The sequence below is a fragment of the Ostrea edulis genome, chromosome 7, assembly GCF_947568905.1.
Source record: "Ostrea edulis chromosome 7, xbOstEdul1.1, whole genome shotgun sequence".
NCBI classification, from domain to species: Eukaryota; Metazoa; Mollusca; class Bivalvia; order Ostreida; family Ostreidae; genus Ostrea; species Ostrea edulis.
This window is the reverse complement of record NC_079170.1, coordinates 68,061,615-68,086,150: the sequence shown is the minus strand read 5'-3', so window position 1 is coordinate 68,086,150 and position 24,536 is coordinate 68,061,615. Positions and strand designations below refer to the sequence as shown.

The window sequence follows — 24,536 nt, the reverse complement described above, 5'->3', positions numbered from 1 at the left end:
AATGTAGTACATATTTCTTACACGCATTATCTAAAATATGAAATTTGAATGCATGGAAGGTGAAATTAACGAACAGTGATTAATTTCATAACTCCCTTAAGGAATATAGATCAAAAACAGACCCCTGGATATGCTGTCTGACTTGTTGCATACCAATGAAAGGTGAAGATAACGCACAGCGATCAATCTCATAACTCCTACAAGCAATGTAAAATAGATAGTTGGGTAAACACGGACCCCTGGACACACGAGAGATGGGATCAGGTGCCCAGGAGGAGTAAGCATCTCCTGTTGACCGGTCACACCCGGTCATGAGCCCTATATCCTGATCAGGTAAACGGAGTTATCCGCAGTCAAAATCAAAATATCAAAACAATGCTAGAAGAACATCAATAATGTGAAGTAGAATTACTAAAATCAAAAACATGATATGCATGAAAAAAGTTCCACCCCGTACAACCAAATGATATCAAATACAATAGTTGAAATAAATATACAATTATACACTTGAAAAAGTCATGTTAAAATGATGGTAAAAACCCATAAAGATTTAACCACCTATAATACTAATAATATGCAAATCTAAAAAGATGTTTTTAAATGTTTTTTAAAAGTGTTCAAATTCTGACAACGGCGGAGGGTATCAGGCAGAGAGTTCCAGAGGTAGCTGCTGCCACATCCAAGCGCCTATTTCCATATGTGGAGGTTCGACATCTATGTCTAACTAATGTCCGTGAATTTTCAGATCTTGGGGAACTATTTGATTGGTAAAAAATTATCACCTCCTCCAAGTATTTTGGTGTCATCTTCTGAATCCCCTTGTATGCGTAGAGGATAATTGTGTCAATAGGAAGCCAATGTAAAGAAATGAGCACTGGAGTTATGTGATCACTTCTCTTGGTAGGAGTGATGATTCGTGCTGCCATATTCTGTATTCGCTGCAGTTTGGCCAAGTCGATTGTGTTAATACCGAAAAGAAGACAATTGGCGTAGTCGAACCGAGATGTCACGAAGGCACACACCAGGGTCTTGCACGCATCTTCTGTGATGAGCGACCGTATTCGTCCGATGTTACGTAGTTGATGATAGCCAGTACGAGACAGAGATGAGTTTTGCTTTTGCATGCAAAGTGTCTTATCAAACCATACACCTAGATTCTTTAAAAACGGTGTTTCACTGATAATAGTGTCGGCAAAGATCCCAACTCTGGTATATCCGGGGCTCCGTGTTTGCCCAGTTCTCTATTTTGCATTCTTTTTAGGAGTTAATTTTGTATTCTTTATGTGACATTGGTTCCTCGTTTGTTTTGTCCTTTTTTCATTAGATTTAATTCGTATCATGAAAGGTGAAGATAACGAACAATGATCAATCTCCTATCTCCAATAAGTAATACAAAATAGATAGTTGGGCAAACACGGACCCCTGGACACACCAGAGGTGAGTTCAGGTGCCTTGGAGGAGTAAACATCCCCTGTCGACCGGTCACACCCTTCGTGAGCCCTATATCCCAATCAGGTAAATGAATTAATGTCAAAATATGTTTGCGCCATGAAAGGTCGGTGACAGGAAATAGAGGAACGATAAGATTTTCGTTGGTGTTGACGGACAGCTTGGTGAAGGTTGTATCGATTCAGAAATATATATAACTATGTAGGTATTAGATAAGCCACATACAATTGCTATTTATCGCAAAAATATGGGCGATTTCCTGGCTGTTTTTATTTTTGTATTACCGTATTTAACTTACACGCAAGGTAAATAACCTTTTAATTCATTCTTCCCTTCAATTCTAGATATATGGGGACCCATTTTTTTGTTTAATTATTTCGTTAATCAAATTATAAGAAAACGATAGTTGGTTGGTGAAATTTGTTACCCTATGATTTTCTTCGCAAAAACGTTGGCAAAACAGCAAAACTTTATATAATCTAAATATAATAATTTATGTAAAATATCGAATGTTGCTAAAATGTTATTAAAAGATGCATTCGTTTTTAAAACGCCATTGTATATTCTAGGGATATTGAACCTATTGTTATTTTACCGAATTCTACACTCATTGAATGGAACTACTATAATGCAACAGTTCAATAAGCCGTTTATGATGTAGATCATTATGTTCCCCAAACAAAGTTTGGGAACATATTGTTTTTACTCTGTTTCTTATTATTATGTTCCCCAAACAAAGTTTGGGAACATATTGTTTTTACTCTGTTTCTTCTTATTATTAGGGTCTTCCGTCTTCAGCGGAAGACCCTTCTATTATTCTATTGTTGATTTTTCACTTTTCTTATTATTATTAGGGTCTTCCGTCTTCAGCGGAAGACCCTTCTATTATTCTATTGTTGATTTTTCACTTTTCTTATTATTATTAGGGTCTTCCGTCTTCAGCGGAAGACCCTTCTATTATTCTATTGTTGATTTTTCACTTTTCTTATTATTAGGGTCTTCCGTCTTCAGCGGAAGACCCTTCTATTATTTTATTGTTGATTTTTCACTTTTCTTATTATTAGGGCTTTCCACCTTTCAGTGGAAAGTCCTATTGTTATTGTTCTGTTTATTATTATTTTCCTGCCGTCAAAAAAAATCTTCGTCTTAAGACTTATCGAAAAACTTTATAGTCCATCATATAGTACTTCTTGAGAAACGAATACAGTTCACCCTGCGTAATTGAACTTTGACCCCTTACGGAGTTATTTGACCTTTCGCAGAAATCATTGTTAGCACTTCTACTTTGTAACCGTAAATGATAGGAGGATGAAACCTTTTCTAAAACATAGAGGGTAATTAGTAGAAGCGAAGAATTTCAAATGAAGGGGTTCGGTGTCCCCTAAGGGGAGTTAATGCCTCTTTATGTTTTGCAATTTATTCGTAAAACATGTCGAGCTTGAGCACGGTTTGTCGTAGAGACATGGGACCAACTGGAATAGGATCGGTGACCTTTGACCTTGAAAATTAGGTCAAGGTCAAAGGTCAAGGTCATCAGAAAAGAGGAAAAAATAGCACTTTTTATACTCTCTTTCCTGCTTAAGATAGCGTTGAAATATTATATGGATAAGTATTAACTTCTTGATTGGTTTTGATAGTATGCATTACAACTTTGAACTCTGACCCTTCTGTGAATTTCGGAGACTCGCGTCGAAAACCTTGTTATCGCTACTCCTACTTAACGGAAAGTCATAGAGACACGAAACCTTCGCTAATGAATTCACAGTAAAACCGTCTTGCAAAGAAAAAATAATCAAAGGGATACAAAATCCCTTAAGCATAGTTATTGCCCCTGAAAGTCTCCAATATCATTATCTAAGCCTATAACTTTTATATTAATATAGATAGAGACATGGGACCACTTGCATTAAGACCGATGACCTTTGACCTTCAAAATGAGGTCAAGGTCAAAGGTCAAGGTCATCACCAAAATTAATTTTTTTTCATTTTCAAGGTCTTTCAAAGTATTTTTAGCATTGAGAAGCTAACCGAAAGGAACCAAAAACCCCTTAACAAATTATTGCCCCTGAATATCTTGATTAACATTTTTTTAAGCTTATAGCTTTTACATTAATATAGATAGAGACATGGGATCACTTGCATTAAGACCGATGACCTTTGACCTTCAAAATGAGGTCAAGGTCAAAGGTCAAGGTCATCGTGAAAATTATTAATTAAATTTTCTTGGTCATTTTGAGTTTCGTATATCATCTTAAATATTCTTAAATGTCTTTTTTAAAATCATTGCAGGTGGAAAGCCCTCTAATTGTTCGCGAACAATTAGGATCACTAGTTATTATTATTATTCTTTTTTTTTCTCCTTACCGATTTTTGTGCAGAAGATTTCTCGGAGATGGCTGGATCAATTTGCTTCAAATTTTCAGGATTGATGCGTTGCCATTTGAAGTTTGTACCGCCGTTTCAATTTTTGAAAAATCACTTCCGGTTGGAAGTTATCCCCCTTTTATCGATTTTCAGATGACCATTTTGTCCAGACAAAAACTCAAAAACGATAAAAGCTAGAGTGCTGAAATTTTCAGTGATGTTAGATGACATGTTGTAGTTGTGCACCTGGGTTTTAAAAATTTCCGGAAGTGCCTAGTATGGAAGCTCGGTAGGGGTCGAAAATGGAGTTTTAAAAAGTGTCTCATTTTTCTCCACGTTTTAAATCATAACTATTTACTCGTAAATATTTTGCTTAGACATGTATAACAAAAGTTGTACAGTTTATTGAGATCTTTCGTGTCATATCAAGAAATGGGCCCATAGGCCTCATGGCTCGCCTGAACCATTGAATTTCTGTTACAATGATTAACTTTTTTCTCACGAAACTTTTGATAAGACATGTAGAATAAAAGTTGTTTAGGTTTGCAAGATCTATCTAATGATATAAAAAACTAGGCCTCAGGGCGTCATGGCTTGCCTGAACAGTCGAATTTGTATCACAATTAATAACATTAATAACTTTTTTCTCGAGAAACTTTTGACAAGACATGTAGAACAAAAGTTGTTCAGTTTCGCAAGGGTTAACTAACGATGTTAATAAATAGGGCTGCGGGTCTCATGGCTCACCTGAACAGTTGGGTTATTGTTGCAATCTATAACATTTTTGTCAAGAAACTTTTAATAAGACATCTTGAACAAAAGTTGTTCAGTTTTGCAAGATCTTTCGAACAACATCATGAAAAAGGCCAACGGGCCTCATGGCTCGCCTGAACAGTTTGATAAATGTCACAATTACTAACTTTTTTCTTGAGAATCTTTTGATAAGACATGTAGAACAAAAGTTGTTCAGTTTTGCAAGATCTTTCAAACGATATCAAGAAAAAGGCCCACGGGCCTTATGACTCGCCTTAACAGTGATAAATGTCGCATAACGTTATACTCGTAAATATTTTTTTTTAGACATATATAACAAAAGTTGTACAGTTTATTGAGATCTTTCGTGTCGTATCAAGAAATGGGCCCATGGGCTTCATGGCTCGCCTGAACCATTGAATTTCTGTTACAATGATTAACTTTTTCCTCACGAAACTTTGATGAAACATGTAGAATAAAAGTTGTTCAGTTTTGCAAGATCTATCTAATGATATCAAAAAATAGGCCTGCGGGGGTCATGGCTCGCCTGAACAGTCGAATTTGTATCACAATTAATAACATTAATAACTTTTTTCTCGAGAAACTTTTGATAAGACATGTAGAACAAAAGTTGTTCAGATTCGCAAGCGTTACTAACGATGTTAAGAATAAGACCTGCGGGTCTCATGGCTCACCTGAACAGTTGGGTTATTGTTGTAATCTATAACATTTTAGTCAAGAAACTTTTAATGAGACATCTAGAGCAAAAGTTGTTCAGTTTTGCAAGATGTTTCAAACAACATCATGAAAAAGGCGAACGGGCCTCATGGCTCGCCTGAACAGTTTGATTAGTGTCACAATCAATAGCTTTTTTCTGGAGAAACTTTTGATAAAACATGTAGACCAAAAGTTGTTCAGGTTTGCAAGATCTTTCAAACGATATCAAGAAAAAGGCCCACGGGCCTTATGACTCGCCTTAACAGTCTGATAAATGTCGCAATCAATAACTTTTTTCTTAAGAAAATTTCCATAGGACATGTAGAACAAAATTTGTTCAGTTTTGCGAGATATATCTAGAATGATATAAAAAAAGAAAATAGGCCTCCGGGCGGCATGACTCGCCTGATCAGTTGAATCTGTATCGCAGTAAATAACATTATTAACTTTTTTCTCGAAAAAAAGCTGACCCCTTTAATTAGTTGCCGAGAGGGAGAGAGAGTCTTTAATTTATAACATTTAAATGATCAATATTTGTAAAACATTACCAAAGCTAAATTGTACGTCTAGACAATATATTTGTATCATTATTTATGAACGAAAATCTCAGTCAAATTCTTATCTAATCACATCTAAATTTGGACGGAAGACCCACTCGTTGCTCGCAACGAGATCGAATCTAGTTATTATTATTATTCTTTTTTTTTCTCCTTACCGATTTTTGTGCAGAAGATTTCTCGGAGATGGCTGGATCGATTTGCTTCAAATTTTCAGGATTGATGCGTTGCCATTTGAAGTTTGTACCGCCGTTTCAATTTTTGAAAAATCACTTCCGGTTGGAAGTTATCCCCCTTTTATCGATTTTCAGATGACCATTTTGTCCAGACAAAAACTCAAAAACGATAAAAGCTAGAGTGCTGAAATTTTCAGTGATGTTAGACGACATGTTGTAGTTGTGCACCTGGGTTTTAAAAATTTCCGGAAGTGCCTAGTACGGAAGCTCGGTAGGGGTCGAAAATGGAGTTTTAAAAAGTGTCCAATTTTTTTCCACGTTTTGAATGATAACTTTTTACTCGTAAATATTTTGCTTAGACATATATAACAAAAGTTGTACAGTTTATTGAGATCTTTTGTGCCATATCAAGAAATGGGCCCATGGGCCTCATGGCTCGCCTGAACCATTGAATTTCTGTTACAATGATTAACTTTTTTCTCACGAAATTTTTGATAAGACATGTAGAATAAAAGTTGTTCAGTTTTGCAAGTTCTATCTAATGATATCTAAAAATAGGCCTCCGGGCGTCATGGCTCGCCTGAACAGTCGAATTTGTATCGCAATTAATAAAATTAATAACTTTTTCCTCGAGAAACTTTTGACAAGACATGTAGAACAAAAGTTGTTCAGTTTCGCAAGCGTTAACTAACGATGTTAAGAAATAGGCCTTCGGGTCTCATGGCTCACCTGAACAGTTGGGTTATTGTTGCAATCTATAACATTTTTGTCAAGAAACTTTTAATAAGATATCTATAACAAAAGTTGTTGAGATTTGCAAGATCTTTCGAACAACATTATGAAAAAGGCCAACGGGCCTCATAGCTCGCCTGAAGAGTTTGATTAGTGTCACAATCAATAACTTTTTTCTGGAGAAACTTTTGATAAGACATGTAGAACAAAAGTTGTTCAGTTTCGCAAGCGTTAACTAACAATGTTAAGAAATAGGCCTGCGGGTCTCATGGCTCACCTGAACAGTTGGGTTATTGTTGCAATCTATAACATTTTTGTCGAGAAACTTTTAATAAGACATCTAGAACAAAAGTTGTTCAGTTTTGCAAGATCTTTCCAACAACATCATGAAAAAGGCCAACGGACCTCATGGCTCGCCTGAACAGTTTGTTAGTGTCACAATTACTAACTTTTTTCTCGAGAATCTTTTGATAAGACATGTGGAACAAAAGTTGTTCAGTTTTGCAAGATCTTTCAAACGATATCAAGAAAAAGGCCCACGGGCCTTATGACTCGCCTTAACAGTCTGATAAATGTCGCATAACTTTATACTCGTAAATATTTTGTTTAGAGATATATAACAAAAGTTGTATAGTTTATTGAGGTCTTCCGTGCCGTATCCAGAAATGGGCCTATGGGTCTCATGGCTCGCCTGAACCATTGAATTTCTGTTACAATGATTAACTTTTTCCTCACGAAACTTTGATAAAACATGTAGAATAAAAGTTGTTCAGTTTTGCAAGTTCTATCTATAGATATAAAAAAAGGCCTCCGTGCGTCATGGCTCGCTTGAACAGTGGAATTTGTATCACAATTAATAACATTAATAACTTTTTTCTCGAGAAACTTTTGACAAGACATGTAGAACAAAAGTTTCGCAAGGGTTAACTAACGATGTTAAGAAATAGGCCTGCGGGTCTCATGGCTCACTTGAACAGTTGGGTTATTGTTGCAATCTATAACATTTTAGTCAAGAAACTTTTAATGAGACATCAAGAAAAAGGCCCACGGGCCTTATGACTCGCCTTAACAATCTGATAAATGTCGCAATCAATAACTTTTTTCTCAAGAGAATTTTGATAGGACATGTAGAGCAAAATTTGTTCAGTTTTGCGAGATATATCTAGCATTATATATATATATATATAAAAAAGATAGGCCTCCGGGCGACATGACTCGCCTGATCAGTCGAATTTGTATCGCAGTAAATAACATTATTAACTTTTTTCTCGAAAAAAGGCTGACCTCTCTAATTAGTGCCCGAGAGGGGCAGAGAGTCTTTAATTTATAACACTTAAATGATTAATATTTGTAAAACATTACTGAAGCTAAATTCTACGTTTAGACAATATATTTGTATCATTATTTATGAACGAAAATCTCAGTCAAATTCTTATCTAATCACATCTAAAATTGGACGGAAGACCCACTCGTTGCTCGCAACGAGATCGCATCTAGTTATTATTATTCTTTTTTTTTCTCCTTACCGATTTTTGTGCAGAAGATTTCTCGGAGATGGCTGGATCAATTTGCTTCAAATTTTCAGGATTGATGCGTTGCCATTTGAAGTTTGTACCGCCGTTTCAATTTTCGAAAAATCACTTCCGGTTGGAAGTTATCCCCCTTTTATCGATTTTCAGATGACCATTTTGTCCAGACAAAAACTCAAAAACGATAAAAGCTAGAGTGCTGAAATTTTCAGTGATGTTAGACGACATGTTGTAGTTGTGCACCTGGGTTTTAAAAATTTCCGGAAGTGCCTAGTATGGAAGCTCGGTAGGGGTCGAAAATGGAGTTTTAAAAAGTGTCTCATTTTTATCCACGTTTTAAATCATAACTTTTTACTCGTAAATATTTTGCTTAGACATATATAACAAAAGTTGTACAGTTTATTGAGATCTTTCGTGTCATATCAAGAAATGGGCCCATAGGCCTCATGGCTCGCCTGAACCATTGAATTTCTGTTACAATGATTAACTTTTTTCTCACGAAACTTTTGATAAGACATGTAGAATAAAAGTTGTTTAGGTTTGCAAGATCTATCTAATGATATCAACAACTAGACCTCAGGGTGTCATGGCTCGCCTGAACAGTCGAATTTGTATCACAATTAATAACATTAATAACTTTTTCCTCGAGAAACTTTTGACAAGACATGTAGAACAAAAGTTATTCAGATTCGCAAGCGTTAACTAACGATGTTAAGAATAAGGCCTGCGGGTCTCATGGCTCACCTGAACAGTTGGGTTATTGTTGCAATCTACAACATTTTTGTCAAGAAACGTTTAATGAGACATCTAGAGCAAAAGTTGTTGCAAGATGTTTCAAACAACATCATGAAAAAGGCGAACGGGCCTCATAGCTCGCCTGAACACTTTGATTAGTGTCACAATCAATATCTTTTTTCTGGAGAAACTTTTGATAAAACATGTAGACCAAAACAAAAGTTGTTCAGGTTTGCAAGATCTTTCAAACGATATCAAGAAAAAGGCCCACGGGATTTATGACTCGCTTTAACAGTCTGATAAATGTCGCAATCAATAACTTTTTTCTCAAGAAAATTTCCATAGGACATGTAGAACAAAATTTGTTCAGTTTTGCGAGATATATCTAGAATGATATCAAAAAATAGGCCTCCGGGCCGCATGACTCGCCTGATCAGTCGAATCTGTATCGCAGTAAATAACATTATTAACTTTTTTCTCCAAAAAATGCTGATCCTTTTAATTATTTGCCGAGAGGGAGAGAGAGTCTTTAATTTATAACATTTAAATTATCAATATTTGTAAAACATTACCGAAGCTAAATTGTACGTCTAGACAATATATTTGTATCATTATTTATGAACGAAAATCTCAGTCAAATTCTTATCTCATCACATCTAAATTTGGATGGAAGACCCACTCGTTGCTCGCAACGAGATTGAATCTAGTTATTATTATTATTCTTTTTTTTTCTCCTTACCGATTTTTGTGCAGAAGATTTCTCGGAGATGGCTGGATCGATTTGCTTCAAATTTTCAGGATTGATGCGTTGCCATTTGAAGTTTGTACCGCCGTTTCAATTTTTGAAAAATCACTTCCGGTTGGAAGTTATCCCCCTTTTATCGATTTTCTGATGACCATTTTGTCCAGACAAAAACTCAAAAACGATAAAAGCTAGAGTGCTGAAATTTTCAGTGATGTTAGACGACATGCTGTAGTTGTGCACCTGGGTTTTAAAAATTTCCGGAAGTGCCTAGTATGGAAGCTCGGTAGGGGTCGAAAATGGAGTTTTAAAAAGTGTCTCATTTTTCTCCACGTTTTAAATCATAACTTTTAACTCGTAAATATTTTGTTTAGACATATATAACAAAACTTGCACAGTTTATTGAGATCTTTCGTGCCATATCAAGAAATGGGCCCATGGGCCTCATGGCTCGCCTGAACCATTGAATTTCTGTTACAATGATTAACTTTTTTCTCACGAAACTTTTGATAAGACATGTAGAATAAAAGTTGTTCAGTTTTGCAAGTTCTATTTAATGATATCTAAAAATAGGCCTCCGGGCGTCATGGCTCGCCTGAACAGTGGAATTTGTATCGCAATTAATAACATTAATAACTTTTTCCTCGAGAAACTTTTGACAAGACATGTAGAACAAAAGTTGTTCAGTTTCGCAAGCATTAACTAGCGATGTTAAGAAATAGGCCTGCGGGTCTCATGGCTCACCTGAACAGTTGGGTTATTGTTGCAATCTATAACATTTTTGTCAAGAAACTTTTAATAAGACATCTATAACAAAAGTTGTTCAGATTTGCAAGATCTTTCGAACAACATTATGAAAAAGGCCAACGGACCTCATAGCTCGCCTGAAGAGTTTGATTAGTGTCACAATCAATAACTTCTTTCTGGAGAAACTTTTGATAAGACATGTAGAATAAAAGTTGTTCAGTTTCGCAAGCGTTAACTAACGATGTTAAGAAATAGGCCTGCGGGTCTCATGGCTCACCTGAACAGTTGGGTTATTGTTGCAATCTATAACATTTTTGTCAAGAAACTTTTAATAAGACATCTAGAACAAAAGTTGTTCAGTTTTGCAAGATCTTTCGAACAACATTATGAAAAAGGCCAATGGGCCTCATAGCTCGCCTGAAGAGTTTGATTAGTGTCACAATCAATAACTTTTTTCTGGAGAAACTTTTGATAAGACATGTAGAACAAAAGTTGTTCAGTTTCGCAAGCGTTAACTAACGATGTTAAGAAATAGGCCTGCGGGTCTCATGGCTCACCTGAACAGTTGGGTTATTGTTGCAATCTATAACATTTTTGTCAAGAAACTTTTAATAAGACATCTAGAACAAAAGTTGTTCAGTTTTGCAAGATCTTTCCAACAACATCATGGAAAAGGCCAATGGACCTCATGGCTCGCCTGAACAGTTTGTTAGCGTCACAATTACTAACTTTTTTCTCGAGAATCTTTTGATAAGACATGTGGAACAAAAGTTGTTCAGTTTTGCAAGATCTTTCAAACGATATCAAGAAAAAGGCCCACGGGCCTTATGACTCGCCTTAACAGTCTGATAAATGTCGCATAACTTTATACTCGTAAATATTTTGTTTAGAGATATATAGCAAAAGTTGTACAGTTTATTGAGGTCTTTCGTGCCGTATCTAGAAATGGGACAATGGGCCTCATGGCTCGCCTGAACCATTGAATTTCTGTTACAATGATTAACTTTTTCCTCACAAAACTTTGATAAAACATGTAGAATAAAAGTTGTTCAGTTTTGCAAGTTCTATCTAATGATATATATATTTAAAAAAAGCCTCCGTGCGTCATGGCTCGCCTGAACAGTGGAATTTGTATCGCAATTAATAACATTAATAACTTTTTTCTCGACAAACTTTTGACAAGACATGTAGAACAAAAGTTGTTCAGTTTCGCAAGCATTAACTAACGATGTTAAGAAATAGGCCTGCGGGTCTCATGGCTCACCTGAACAGTTGGGTTATTGTTGCAATCTATAACATTTTAGTCAAGAAACTTTTAATGAGTCATCAAGAAAAAGGCCCACGGGCCTTATGACTCACCTTAACAATCTGATAAATGTCGCAATCAATAACTTTTTTCTCAAGAAAATTTTGATAGGACATGTAGAGCAAAATTTGTTCAGTTTTGCGAGATATATCTAGAATGATATATAAAATAAAATAGGACTCCGGGCGACATGACTCGCCTGATCAGTCGAATTTGTATCGCAGTAAGTAACATTATTAACTTTTTTCTCGAAAAAAGGCTGACCTCTTTAATTAGTGGCCGAGAGGGGCAGAGAGTCTTTAATTTATAACACTTCAATGATTTAAAATATTTGTAAAACATTACTGAAGCTAAATTGTACGTTTAGACAATATATTTGTATCATTATTTATGAACGAAAATCTCAGTCAAATTCTTATCTCATCACATCTAAAATTGGACGGAAGACCCACTCGTTGCTCGCAACGAGATCGCATCTAGTTATTATTCTTTTTCTCCGGTACTTTTTTGTCCGGTAGTGTTCTCAGAAACTGCAAAAGGGATCGATATGAAACTTTCCAGGATGATAGTATAGCGTTTGTAGATGTGCATAGTGATAGTCATTTTGTCTGCACGTGCATGCACGCGCGCGCACGTGCATTGTAATTTTGGTACAAAAAATGGAAAATCAGAATATTGAAGGAAGCGATATAAAACCTAAATAGGATGATAGTATATCATTTGTACATATGAAAAATAATAGTTATTTTGCCAGCACGCGCACGCATGCGCGTGCACGCGCATTACAAAATTGGTACGCTAACTTTGGAATCAGTCTAACTTTTTTGTTGTTCATTGAAATGGCTTGAAATTCATATCATAGGTAGATATTGAGACCCTTAACTGATTTACATGGTCAAAATTACCAATTTGCACGCGCATGCACGTGCGTTTCATTTTGATTGGATAATGCTAAAACGTTTGTAACTATCTTATTTATGAAGCGAATGAGATGATATTCACAACATATGTAGACAATATGTGTATATATATGTTGGTGTAACAAAAAATGCCAACGCACACACGCATGCGCGTGCAACGTTTTTTAAATGTTCAATTTTTAAAGGACGATAACGTTTTTGTTTTTCATCAAATTCTATTCATATTAGGGGTTTAGATGTGTCTTGGTACTCCTTACAAATTGCTGTGGTTAGAATTACTGCTCAGCACGTGCATGCACGTGTGCTGATTTCTGATTGGACGATTTTAAAATCGCTATAACTTCCTTATATTTGGTGGAAACGTTATGAAATTCATACTGTGGGTATATGATACAAATGCCTGTTGAACGACATCAACAAAAATTTGGAATCATACACGCGTGCGCGTGTATGCACGTGCAACGCTTTCTTTCATTTCTTGGTACTGAAATGACCATATTGAACGTACTACATGTAATTAAAGGCTAAAATAAAATGATTTTTTCCTATAGATTCACAAGGACATCACTTTTTAATTGGGGGAGGTTTGGGGAACATCTGTAACGGTCCCCGTTACAATTAGAACTAGTTATTATTATGTTCCCCAAACAAAGTTTGGGAACATATTGTTTTTACTCTGTTTCTTATTATTATTATTATTATTCTTTTTCTCCGGTACTTTTTTGTCCGGTAGTGTTCTCAGAAACTACAAAAGGGATCGATATGAAACTTTCCAGGATGATAGTATAGCGTTTGTAGATGTGCATAGTGATAGTCATTTTGTTTGCACGTGCATGCACACGCGCGCACGTGCATTGCAATTTTGGTACAAAAAATGGAAAATCAGAATATTGAAGGAAGCGATATAAAACCTAAATAGGATGATAGTATATCATTTGTACATATGAAAAATAATAGTTATTTTGCCAGCACGCACACGCATGCGCGTGCACGCGCATTACAAAATTTGTACGCTAACTTTGGAATCAGTCTAACTTTTTTGTTGTTCATTGAAATGGCTTGAAATTCATATCATAGGTAGATATTGAGACCCTTAACTGATTTACATGGTCAAAATTACCAATTTGCACGCGCATGCACGTGCGCTTCATTTTGATTGGATAATGCTAAAACGTTTGTAACTATCTTATTTATGAAGCGAATGAGATGATATTCACAGCATACGTAGACAATATGTGTATCTATATGTTGGTGTAACAAAAAATGCCAACGCACACGCGCATGCGCGTGCAACGTTTTTTAAATGTTCAATTTTTAAAGGACGATAACGTTTTTGTTTTTCATCAAATTCTATTCATATTAGGGGTTTAGATGTATCTTGGTACTCCTTACAAATTGCTGTGGTTAGAATTACTGCTCAGCACGTGCATGCACGTGTCCTGATTTCTGATTGGACGATTTTAAAATCGCTATAACTTCCTTATATTTGGTGGAAACGTTATGAAATTCATACTGTGGGTATATGATACAAATGCCTGTTGAACGACATCAACAAAAATTCGGAATCATACACGCGTGCGCGTGTATGCACGTGCAACGCTTTCTTTCATTTCTTGGTACTGAAATGACCATATTGAACGTACTACATGTAATTAAAGGCTAAAATAAAATGATTTTTTCCTATAGATTCACAAGGACATCACTTTTTAATTGGGGGAGGTTTGGGGAACATCTGTAACGGTCCCCGTTACAATTAAAACTAGTTATTATTATTATTATTATTCTTTTTCTCCGGTACTTTTTTGTCCGGTAGTGTTCTCAGAAACTACAGAAGGGATCGATATGAAACTTTCCAGGATGATAGTATAGCGTTTGTAGATGTGCATAGTATAGTCATTTTGTCTGCACGTGCATGCACGCGCGCACGTGCATTGTAATTTTGGTACAAAAAATGGAAAATCAGAATATTGAAGGAAGCGATGTAAAACCTAAATAGGATGATAGTATATCATTTGTACATATGAAAAATAATAGTTATTTTGCCAGCACGCGCACGCATGCGCGTGCACGCGCATTACAAAATTGGTACGCTAACTTTGGAATCAGTCTAACTTTTTTGTTGTTCATTGAAATGGCTTGAAATTCATATCATAGATAGATATTGAGACCCTTAACTGATTTACATGGTCAAAATTACCAATTTGCACGCGCATGCACGTGCGCTTCATTTTGATTGAATAATACTAAAACGTTTGTAACTATCTTATCTATGAAGCGAATGAGATGATATTCACCGCATACGTAGACAATATGTGTATATATATATTGGTGTAACAAAAAAATGCCAACGCACACGCGCATGCGCGTGCAACGGTTTTTAAATGTTCAATTTTTAAAGGACGATAACGTTTTTGTTTTTCAACAAATTCTATTGATATTAATGGTTTAGATGTGTCTTGGTACTCCTTACAAATTGCTGTGGTTAGAATTACTGCTCAGCACGTACATGCACATGTGCTGAATTCTGATTGGACGATTTTAAAATCGCTATAACTTCCTTGTATATGGTGGAAACGTTATGAAATTCACACTGTGGGTATATGATACATATGCCTGTTGAACGACATCAACAAAAATTCTGAATCATACACGCGTGCGCGTGTATGCGCGTGCAACGCTTTCTTTCATTTTTTGGTACTGAAATGACCATATTGAACGTACTACATGTAATTAAAGGCTAAAATAAAATGATTTTTTGTTATAGATTCACAAGGACATCACTTTTTAATTGGGGGAGGTTTGGGGAACATATGTAACGGTCCCCGTTACAATTAGAACTAGTTTCAGTTGTTTTATGACATTGATCACTGTTCGTTATCTTCATCTTTCATGTTGGTGTTTTATCGATGTTCTAATCAAGATAGAAACCAAAGCATTACTTATAGACCCTGGTATAAATAAGTACAATACACACGTTTTCACTATGCATCTAGATGTATTGATTAATCATAAGTAAAGGTCGAGATATTACGAGGATTACTTAATATTTAATTGATCAAATATCTAGACCAGCTCCTTGAACTTACCAAATGGTTTTTATTCCGAGATCGTTGTTGACATCGTAGCGTGCAATAACGTTAATTTGTATACAGAACGTTTCGGTACAGATATATCATTGAGAAGTTGACGTTCAATTATGGTCGAGGCTTTTACGCTCACATTTTGTGGTACAATGTCTATAAGACTATGTAAAAATTGAAAATGATATAGCAATGTAAAACTTATATAACTCCGTTTACCTGATCAGGATATGGGGCTCACGGCGGGTGTGACCGGTCAACAGGGTATGCTTACTCCTCCTAGGCACCTGATCCCACCTCTGGTGTGTCCAGGGGTCCGTGTTTGCCCAACTATCTATTTTGTATTGCTTGTAGGAGTTATGAGATTGATCACTGTTCGTTATCTTCACCTTGCACGGTATCAATTTTGATGCACCAGATGCGCATTTCGACAAATAATGTCTCTTCGGCGATGCTCAATCCGAAATAACAATGAGGTTTTAGAGTTATAGGGGAAAAACAGTGTGCCAAAAAAAGTGAAGTGAAATTCTTTTAAGGATAAGAGCTATGTGTGAGGGAGATAATCCTTAATCCTAAATTTCGGCTGAGCATCACTGAAGAGACATAAATTGTCGAAATGCGCATCTGGTGTATCAAAATTGGTACCGTATAAGTTTCACATCATAGGAGTTATAAGATTAATCAATGTTCGTTATATTTTCCTTTCATTCAATGCATGGGGTCAAGTCTTATAGATAAACTAGAATTAGAGAGACAGATAAGAATATGCACACGATACAGGTCTACTAAATAATAGAAATGTGTCGACGAATAAGCGCTGCTCACATACATGCATATGCAAAGTTATAAAGATTATCATGACGTCAGTTCGGCACGGACGTGGGACTGCTTGTCAAACATGGAATTGAAGCCACCTGTTCAAAACGTCCACCAGGAGATAGTGCTTGATAGATTTTGTCAAGTGTAGAGGTCAATTTTGTATTTGACAACAGTAAGATAACGAACAGTGACCAATCTCATAACTCATATAATGAATACAAAATAGAAAGATAGGCAAACAAGGACCCTGGGCAAACCAGAGGTGGGGTCCGGTGCCTAGAAAGAGTAAGCATTTCATGTAAACGGGTTACACCCGACATGAGCCCTATATCTTGATCAGGTAAAGAGAGTAGTCCGTACTCAGAATCTGTGTATCAGGAACGTTTGACATAATGCCATATACATGTATGTATTTGTATATATCAACCTTGATCTTTATAAACTTAAATATGCGTCAAATTATTCGGAAATATTCTTATTCGGCAGGTACTTCTAGTGCGTAATGTTTATAATATATTCTAGATATATACACTGTTTATTATATATCGAAATATGTACATGATATAGGGCTCACGGCGGGTGTGACCGGTCGGGATGTGTACTCCTCCTAGGCCCCTGATCCGACATCCTGTGTGTCCAGGATCCGTGTTTGCCCAACTATCTATTCTGTATTGCTTGTAGGAGTTCATGTACACCATCTTAACTATAGTCTAGATATATGCAATGTTATATTTCTTAAATATGTGTAGTTATTTGTCCTAAATATGTACATTGTTCATCATACATTCTGTGTTATTGTCTATGATAGATGTCTAAAATATATCTATATTCTGTTAATTACGTTTCTTCGATATGTAAACATACACACTAGACCTATTTGAAAGAGAGAGTATATTAAGCTTTTCTTTATTTATTTAGAACACAGATAATTGCATCGCTTGGGTTCGATTTACTATTAAAGAGTAAATGTATAGAACTCCCAAGTCTGCCGATATAAAAACAATAAACAAAAAGGTGTAAAATTCTCTATCCTAATATACTCATATATGATTAATCTACATTACTACCAAAGTCCATCCCGAAATTCCGTATATTGCCCAAGGTATGCAGAAATGAATTAGAAAAAATGTTTATTAAATTTTGGTCGGCTTTAAGCTGGACATTGGCACTTCACGACTAAACAGAGTGTTTGAGCAGTGCAACAAGCCATTACATATAATGTGCAGCACAACACGTCATTTCTAAGGTGAATTATAAACTGAAGTCCGTAATAGCTCCAAGTGACTAAAAAGAATTAACACCGTCTGCACTTCCACTTATAGCCATTTTAACCGGTGCCACTCACTGCCGAAATTAACATCATTATCATAAATCGTTAAACACCTGTGTTAATGTGGTTCAGATAAAAATAGACATTATAAGGCATTCGTATATTTATAAAGACTTTTTATTAGCATACCGGTGATCTATGTACTATATTCAATTGATATTGACAAAAAATAATATTTGAGTCTCTAAATCGTTATGGGTCTTTTCATCATTTTTATGTAATTAGTTGTACCGGTCAAAATGGCTTTGATAAGTGAATGTATAGACGGTTTTACAATTTGAAGTCAATTCGATCTAATATGGACTTCAGTTTATGAATTGGGGTAAGGAATTCATAATAGAAATGATATCTTATGCCGCACATTCTATGTACATGTAATAATGTTGCAATGCGCAGCCATTCCATTCCGTTTAGTCGTATAGTGCCAGGGCCTAGCTAAAAGTCGACCAAATATGATAAGCATTTTTCCAAATTCGTTCTGCGTGACTTGGAAAGATACGGAATTTTGTGATGAACTTTGGTAGTAATGAAGATTGATTATGTATGAAGTATGAATATACATAATATTAGAATATAGAGTAGAATTTTACACCATTTGGATTATTGGTTTTACAGCGGCTAACTTGGGTATCCTATATTTAGAGCTCTATACCTTTACTCTTTAATATTAAATTCGACCCCAAGCGATACAATTACCTGTGATTGAGAATGACTTTACGTTGTCATCACTTCAGTTTAGATATATTTTAAAAGGGTATACATTACACGTAGAGCATTTCTTAGTCGTATAGAGATGGAACAAAACTCAATCAAACTTAGATATTGTTTCCTTAACTTTTCTCTTTCTAGCATCGTGTGCAAATGGATGGATAACCTTTCAGGACAAATGCTACCTCTTTGGAAATACAAAAGAAACGTGGTATGGCGCATCAGTAAGTTATCACCCTTCTCTCTGTATGATAAGTCATTGTTGCTTGGTTGATATCTTTGGTAATACGATTGTTGTATGGTGTATATGTATAATAATCTCATTGCTGCATAGTTAATATAGATGATAACCCCGTTGTTGTATACTTAATATGTATGATAATCTCATTGTTGCAAGGTTTTTGTTTCTAGGTTTTGTGCTAATGAGTGTTTCCCGGGGTGTTCATGTTTTTTGGTTGTTGATAACAATGGTTTGTTTCCGGTTGTTGTTCGTGAGACAGTTCGTTTCTGGTTATTGTTCGTGATATGGTTCGCTTCCGGTTGTTGATGGTGAAACGGTTCATTCCGGTTGTTGACGGGGATACTGTTTGTTTCTGGGTGTTGATTGGGAGACGGTTTGTCTCCGGTTGTTGTTCGTGAGACAGTTCGTTTCCGGGTGTTGATGGTAATGGTTCGATTCCAGTTTACTTTGTTAACACAGTTAGAGGTGTTTAATCCCACACAAGCATATCTTGGTTTTCACCATGAATTCCTAAATTTGAATCCTAAACCTCTTTACAGTCCGTACTATCGAAAACCTGTCTAATCTGACAAATGTATCTATTACACGGTTGTCTCTGTTGATACGGTTAGACGTGTTTAATCTGACTCCAGCACATTTTCCTTTCACTGTGAAATCCAAAAGTATAAATTTCATTTTTAATCTTTCACAGTCCGTAATCTCCTAAACCTGTCCAATTCGATCAATGAATCTATTAGTTTCTATTTGTACTGGTTAGATTGTTTAGTTTCGTTTTGAACTGGTTGTACTGTATAGTATCATTTTGAACCGGTTGTACTGTGATTTATTTTTCAGGCGTTATGTCAGTCATTCGGCAGCAAACTGGCTGAACCAATAACTCAGGAGGAAGTTACATTCTTAGGCCGTGAAGCAATGCAAATAGGTAAAAATTCACACTGATAATACACTAGTACATGTAATATAGAATCATTGAAACACACATACCTAGAGAAACTAAAAACAAATATGACCACAATACAAAAATTCAAAAAATGGTGAAATTAATATTTAATATCTTTGTATGAATTGATTAAGGCCTTGATTTCCTTTTTTATTTAGGAAAGGGAGTGAAATATTTTTGTGAAGACAGCAAATATTACATTCGTGTGATTTCATGCTTTTAATGAATGAACACGATATTTTTTCTAACTTTAACGACATTCACAAACGTCACAATCAGGTAATGGCGCTGACTTCTACATCGGAATCCATGACATATTTATGGAGGGAGAGTGGATGTATGCTTTCTCCAGGAAACCTGTGACGATTAAGATGCCCTGGGCTGGGGGAGGACCGGATAACTTCCACGAGGAGGACTGTGTGGAGATAGGGTCCGCTGCCCCGTGGCACGGGATGTGGGGAGATGTGCCTTGTTCCATCTCTCAGCACTACATCTGTGAATATGATCTAGAGTAAGTCAATTTACTTTGTAAATACAATTCAGAGTTTGTCAATTTACTTAAGAACTACGTTTGGGAGTACAATTTAGAGTAGGTCAACTCACTCCTTATGCAGACAACATAATTATATCATAACGTTCTCGTCGTACAATAAAAAGAGTGAACAGTGAACAATCTCATAAATTCTATAAAGAATGCAAAATAGAAAACTGGAAAAGTCGGACTTCTGGAAATTGAACAGATGGGAACAAGGGCTTAGGAGTAAACATCCTCTGTTGAAAGATATCATATGCCATGAGTACTTCATTTTCATCACGTAAATGGAGTAAGTTGTCGTTGAAATCGATATGAAAACAATGACCTAAGAATTTGGTACATAACACGTCAAAAAGAATTCGACCTTACGAGAGATTGTATTTGCTATAACGATCAGAGAATTTTGGAAATCCTGACTCTTTTACCATCAACTTATTTGTCAATAGCCCGAATCGGTTTAGAAATTGATCATCCGCAGAATATGCTATTGTACATTGGATAAGATGAGAAACATAAACACCATATGCAGGTGAAAATGGAAATAAAGGTTCCATAACTATTGCGATTCAGTGACCGGTTTTTCTTAAACTCGAGTTTTGAGCCACGCAAAGCTTACAGATTGTGTCATGAAAATAAAAAAAAAAATCAAGGAACGAGAGTGCATGGAATTTCATATACGACAACTAAATGTCAACTGTTCACTGCTTACTGTGAGGAGCTACATGATTACTGCGATTTTACTTCTGTGCGGGTGCTAAAAAGGTATAAAAGCAACAACATCCATTTTCAACACAGGTTCAAAGTTTTGATGCTAGACTGAAGCTTAAGCAAGCAGTCACTAACCAAAAGACACTAAGTCCGTACAATTAAGCTATCAGACAATAAGGAAAATTATCAAAGTACTGAAACAAAATATTCAAAACAAGCAACTGATTGGAAACAAAAATACACTTGATGAAGTGAAATTCACACAGTGGTGAACTATGACAAATAGATGTCATTTTTGAAAATACATGAGGGTATAAACTACCTGTATAACGATACACATCGACTGTCATACATCGACATACTTTAGATGACGCGAGTTTCAAAATGAAGTTTATTTTTTATACTTACATTCTACTTTCATTTGCGTCAGTATTAAAATAGACGCACTATATTCATCAAAATTCAAACACGCACTGTTCACGACTGCATCACATTCAGGAAGAAATAAAAACACCATTATAATGGGTGAAGATATCAAAACCAAAAACAATGGAAATGTAAAAATACTGGAATATGTCAGGCCATTCATTCCATTCTCTGCAGTTTGCAAAAACGAACACAAACAATTGATATTTGAAAAAAAGTTTTTTTTAAATATTTCGCCATTTTGTCGGTCTTTTCTCGGGATTTCTGAGTATTGATGAATTGTTATTTTGCATAAAGGAACATTGTTTTATTTTCAGCGTTGAACAAGGGATGATAATTGGATAACAGGGATTTGAATTTTATATACATTTAAGGAAAATAAATCAACATCTTTTAGGCATTGAGTTGTGTTTTTATATTTTACTAATGATGACAATAAATGATTCTGAGATTCTATTCTGTGACTGACGGAATCTTGACCTCGTCTGTTATGGGGTTTCAAACCGGTTATAAAGCATATATCTTACCAGATATATGGTGCCAGAGCCATAATATAAAAAAACATGAAGATTCCTGATTTTCAAGGAACCTGGATAAGATACTATTTCTATTTCACTCCTTTGTTAAATACAAAGTAAGATATATTATCTCATTTCTTTCATTCATTCATTAACACATTCACACTAATTATCAAGATTCAGTTTCTTACCTCAAGTCAGATAAAAGAAGTCAAAAGATGCAAAGAAAACCAGCCTTCAACACTATGCTGGTGAATTCAACTAATTAAAAACCTAATATAACTCACAAAAACATGACATATAACCTTTGACACTAAGTCTAGCCAACCAAACTGAAGTCATTAGACCATGAACAACAACTGCATGCATGGTTTAATCATAAGGAAAGCCATTAAGGCTACTACATGTACAACATTACTGGATATCTAGTAGATAAATATGGAAGACCATTATATAATCCAATAAAAGTGTGTTTTGCAACTCGCATATTTTATTTTCAAAGGAACATAAAGAAAACTGATGAAATTTTAAACCATACTTATGGAACTTGAATTTTTTTTTATTTCAAGCGTAGTTAACTGTACAGAAAAAACAGATTATTTTACACGTGCAATTCGGACAAATACGAATACCTGCGGAAATCTTCATCTGATGTCATCAATACTGTGAGCACATTTCTAGTATCCGAGTTCGATGTCCGAGGTCTATCCTTAATATGCGAATCTGCGATAAATATAATGAATAATGAGGAATGGTCGTGTATAGTGTTGAAAAGTCATAGATGTTAATGTTATTGATTTGGGAAAAATTCTGCGATTTCAAGTTTACTAAAAATTATTTAGAATTTTTTAGAATCCACATTTGATTAACACCACTTCTGGCATATGTAGTCGCACAGTAAGTTTGAAGTTTCTCCTTCACAGCTGTTAATATTTTCGTGAGGAGCAAAGATAGGGGCTTGGTAGAGCACTTACTAGATCCAGCAATGTGTCTTTGTTTATAAGGGTTTTTATGTAGTTTAGGAATCCAGTATAGGTACGGTAACTCATATTCATTCGACCCATTGACTGGGATATTAAATGTGTCTAAAGCTGAAGCATGGTTTTGAAGAATTTCATCTTTTGAAAGGGCAGTTGGAATATAAGTACGATTACCAAAAGTGGAATTAATGCCAAGTTCATTTAAAATACAGTGGTAATAATGAGCCTTACAAACAAAGACAATGTTGTTACTAGTTTTTTCAGCTGGAGCCAAAACATATTTCTCATGTAACATATCTAATTCTTTTATCACTTCTGGTTTACTTAACACAGAAGGACAGATGGTAAGTACTTTTGTTTTCATATGTCTGATGCGGGATTTTCCTCTTATGCTTTTAACCCATTCTGACAATATATCGAGTTCTTCTTTTTCATATTTAGCCCATCTTCTGGCATAATCTTCGACAGAATTCATAATAGAGAGGAAGTTCTGTCGCCAAAAGATCGAGATTCTCTGTAGTTAGGACCTTTTACAATAAGTGATTTGAGGTTGTCATTTTCAACTATATCAACATCACCAGTAATGATATATCTAGCTAGACTATAGCTGAAAGACAATGAAGAACAAGAACACGTTGGTGGATTACGTAAAAGATGGTCTATATCTAGGCACTGCAAAGTTTGTTTATAATTAGAAAGTTTGGATGCAATAGTAGAAGTATTGCTGTAGGAAATACAGGGTGTAGACTTGAACTTGAAATAAGTTGGAATACACGACTGAACCCTTTTATGACGAAGAATGTTGCTTATGTTGACGGCATCTATTTCTTTGCTTGTAAATTTGAGCTCAAGGAACTGGCGGCATGATTTGGAAGGAATATCATCCATGACCCGTGCTGGTTTATAGAGCCTGTGATAGACAACATCCATAATCATAGAGTTTAGTTTATATTCAGGTGTTGAAAAATCCAAGTATAGACTAGCCATAGCTTCTTCAAATAACGTGTGTTAAACTCTCAATGGAACAGAATAAAGTTTTGTACGAATATGATGTGGACCTAATTGTCTGTTGACGTAAGCACACTGAGATAACAAAATAATCAGAAAACTTATAAAAAAGGAGTAAAACCTCGATGTTTAGTCCAATTTGTTATGCATTCGTTTCTTAAATGTTTTCACGTTTGAATTACGTTAATCTATAACATAATGTCATTACCTTTTTATTCATTTCACAATTTTAAGGGAAATACAAATACGATCTATGTCATCAATAGAGAAAATAAAAAGGTGGATCCTGAAAATTGTCAAAAGGGTTCCAGACTAAAGGCGTCACCCAAAGCGGGGGGGGGGGGGGGGGGGGGGGGTGTCACAAAATAGTAAAAATTTTAAATAACTTTTGATTACATTTTTTACCGAATCACACATCAAGCTAGCAGATTACCTTTCTAATGCAGAACAGATTCAGAATATTGCTCAGTAAAATCAAAACTGAAATGAATCACATTAATTAATTATAGTTACGTA

General features: G+C 35.4%; 1 protein-coding gene across 1 annotated transcript; it reads left to right on the top strand.

Moving 5' to 3' along the window:
- The first annotated feature begins 1,638 nt into the window (after positions 1 to 1,638).
- On the top strand, positions 1,639 to 21,914 carry LOC125657022 (C-type lectin domain family 4 member E-like). The gene is made up of 5 exons (XM_048887649.2): positions 1,639 to 1,754; positions 18,806 to 18,888; positions 19,740 to 19,827; positions 20,125 to 20,356; positions 21,832 to 21,914. The coding sequence occupies exons 1-5, from the start codon at positions 1,697 to 1,699 to the stop codon at positions 21,857 to 21,859; spliced, it is 489 nt and encodes a 162-aa protein (XP_048743606.2). The 5' UTR covers positions 1,639 to 1,696; the 3' UTR covers positions 21,860 to 21,914.
- The last annotated feature ends 2,622 nt before the right edge of the window (positions 21,915 to 24,536 follow it).

Excerpts from the sequence above, each read along its gene's own strand:
- LOC125657022 (XM_048887649.2), top strand. The coding sequence starts at position 1,697 with ATGGGCGATTTCCTGGCTGTTTTTATTTTTGTATTACCGTATTTAACT. Across the intron at positions 1,755-18,805 it reads GTATTTAACTTACACGCAAG|CATCGTGTGCAAATGGATGG; the intron begins GTAAATAACCTT and ends TTCTCTTTCTAG. Across the intron at positions 19,828-20,124 it reads CCGTGAAGCAATGCAAATAG|GTAATGGCGCTGACTTCTAC; the intron begins GTAAAAATTCAC and ends CGTCACAATCAG.